Source organism: Hyalella azteca, unplaced genomic scaffold (assembly GCF_000764305.2).
Source record: "Hyalella azteca isolate HAZT.00-mixed unplaced genomic scaffold, Hazt_2.0.2 contig13728, whole genome shotgun sequence".
NCBI classification, from domain to species: domain Eukaryota; kingdom Metazoa; phylum Arthropoda; class Malacostraca; order Amphipoda; family Hyalellidae; genus Hyalella; species Hyalella azteca.
The window spans coordinates 77,527-78,904 of NW_025943639.1; the positions used below are offsets into that span (position 1 = coordinate 77,527).

At 55.3% G+C, this 1,378-nt stretch overlaps 1 protein-coding gene across 1 annotated transcript in view; it reads left to right on the plus strand.

The window, feature by feature from the left end:
* The window catches only part of LOC108670340, a 12,900-nt gene that overhangs the window by 5,792 nt on the left and 5,730 nt on the right, over positions 1–1,378 (plus strand). The window contains exons 5-8 of the mRNA XM_018157804.1: positions 11–228; positions 455–892; positions 1,020–1,220; positions 1,271–1,376. Coding sequence (XP_018013293.1) covers positions 11–228; positions 455–892; positions 1,020–1,220; positions 1,271–1,376 — 963 coding nt within the window. The remainder of the gene's footprint in view (positions 1–10; positions 229–454; positions 893–1,019; positions 1,221–1,270; positions 1,377–1,378) is intronic.

Here is a 1,378-nt window from a genome sequence, read left to right on the forward strand (position 1 = left end):
AACTGTGCAGGTGCGGGATCAGCTGCTGGAGCTGACGCTGCCCCATCAGCTGCGCCTGCGTCAGCAGATCAGCGACAAGCTCGACCTCGAGCTCATCCAGCAGCAGGCGCGGCACCACGTCCTCGACTTCTGCGAGTGCGTGGTTCTCAGGGTTCTCAGGGTGGTTCTCAGGGTTCTCAGGGTGGTTCTTAGGGTTCTCAGGGTGGTTCTCGTGCTGGACTTCTGCGAGTGCGTGGTTCTCAGGGTTCTCATGGTTCTGAGGGGGGTTCACATGGTGGTTCTCATGGTACTCATGGTTCTCATGGTTCTCATGGTTCAAAGGGTGGTTCTCAGGGTGGTTCTCATGGTTCTTAGGGTTCTCTGGGTGGTTCTCAGGGTTCTCAGGGCGGTTCTCGTGGTTCTCAGGGTGGTTCTCATGGTTCTCAGGGTGGTTCTCGTGGTTCTCACTTCTCAGGGTGGTTCTCAGGGTTCTTAGGGTGGTTCTCGTGGTTCTCAGGGTGGTTCTCAGGGTTCTCAGGGCGGTTCTCGTGGTTCTCAGGGTGGTTCTCATGGTTCTCAGGGTGGTTCTCAGGGTTCTCAGGGCGGTTCTCGTGGTTCTCAGGGTGGTTCTCGTGGTTCTCAGGGTGGTTCTCAGGGTTCTCAGGGCGGTTCTCGTGGTTCTCAGGGTGGTTCTCATGGTTCTCAGGGTGGTTCTCAGGGTTCTCAGGGCGGTTCTCGTGGTTCTCAGGGTGGTTCTCGTGGTTCTCAGGGTGGTTCTCAGGGCGGTTCTCGTGGTTCTCATAGTTCTCAGGGTGGTTCTCAGGGTCCTCATGGTTCTCAGGGTGGTTCCTATGGTTCTGAGGCTGGTTCTCAGGGTGGTTCTCAGGCTGGTTCTCGTGCTGGACTCCTGCGAGTGCGTGGTTCTCAGGGTTCTCAGTGGTTGGCAGGGTGGTTCTCATGGTTCAAAGGGTGGTGTTCAGGGTTCTCAGGGTGGTTCTCGTTGTTCTCATGGTTATCAGGGTGGTTCTCATGGTTCTCAGGGTTCTCAGGGTTCTCAGAGTGGTTCTCATGGTTCTCAGGGTGGTTCACAGGGTTCTCAGGGTGGTTCTCATGGTTCTCAGTGTGGTTCTCATGGTTCTTATTGTTATCAGGGTGGTTCTCAGGGTTCTCATGGTTCTCAGGGTGGTTCTCAGGGTTCTCATGGTTCTCAGGGTGGTTCTCAGGGTTCTCTTGGTTCTCAGGTTGGTTCTCATGGTTCTCAGGGTGGTGTTCACGGTTCTCAACTTCTCAGGGTGGTTCTCATGGTTCTCAGGGTGGTTCTCATGGTTCTCAGGGTGGTTCTCATGGTTCTCAGGGTGGTTCTCATGGTTCTCAGGGCGGTTTTCATGGTTCTCAGGGT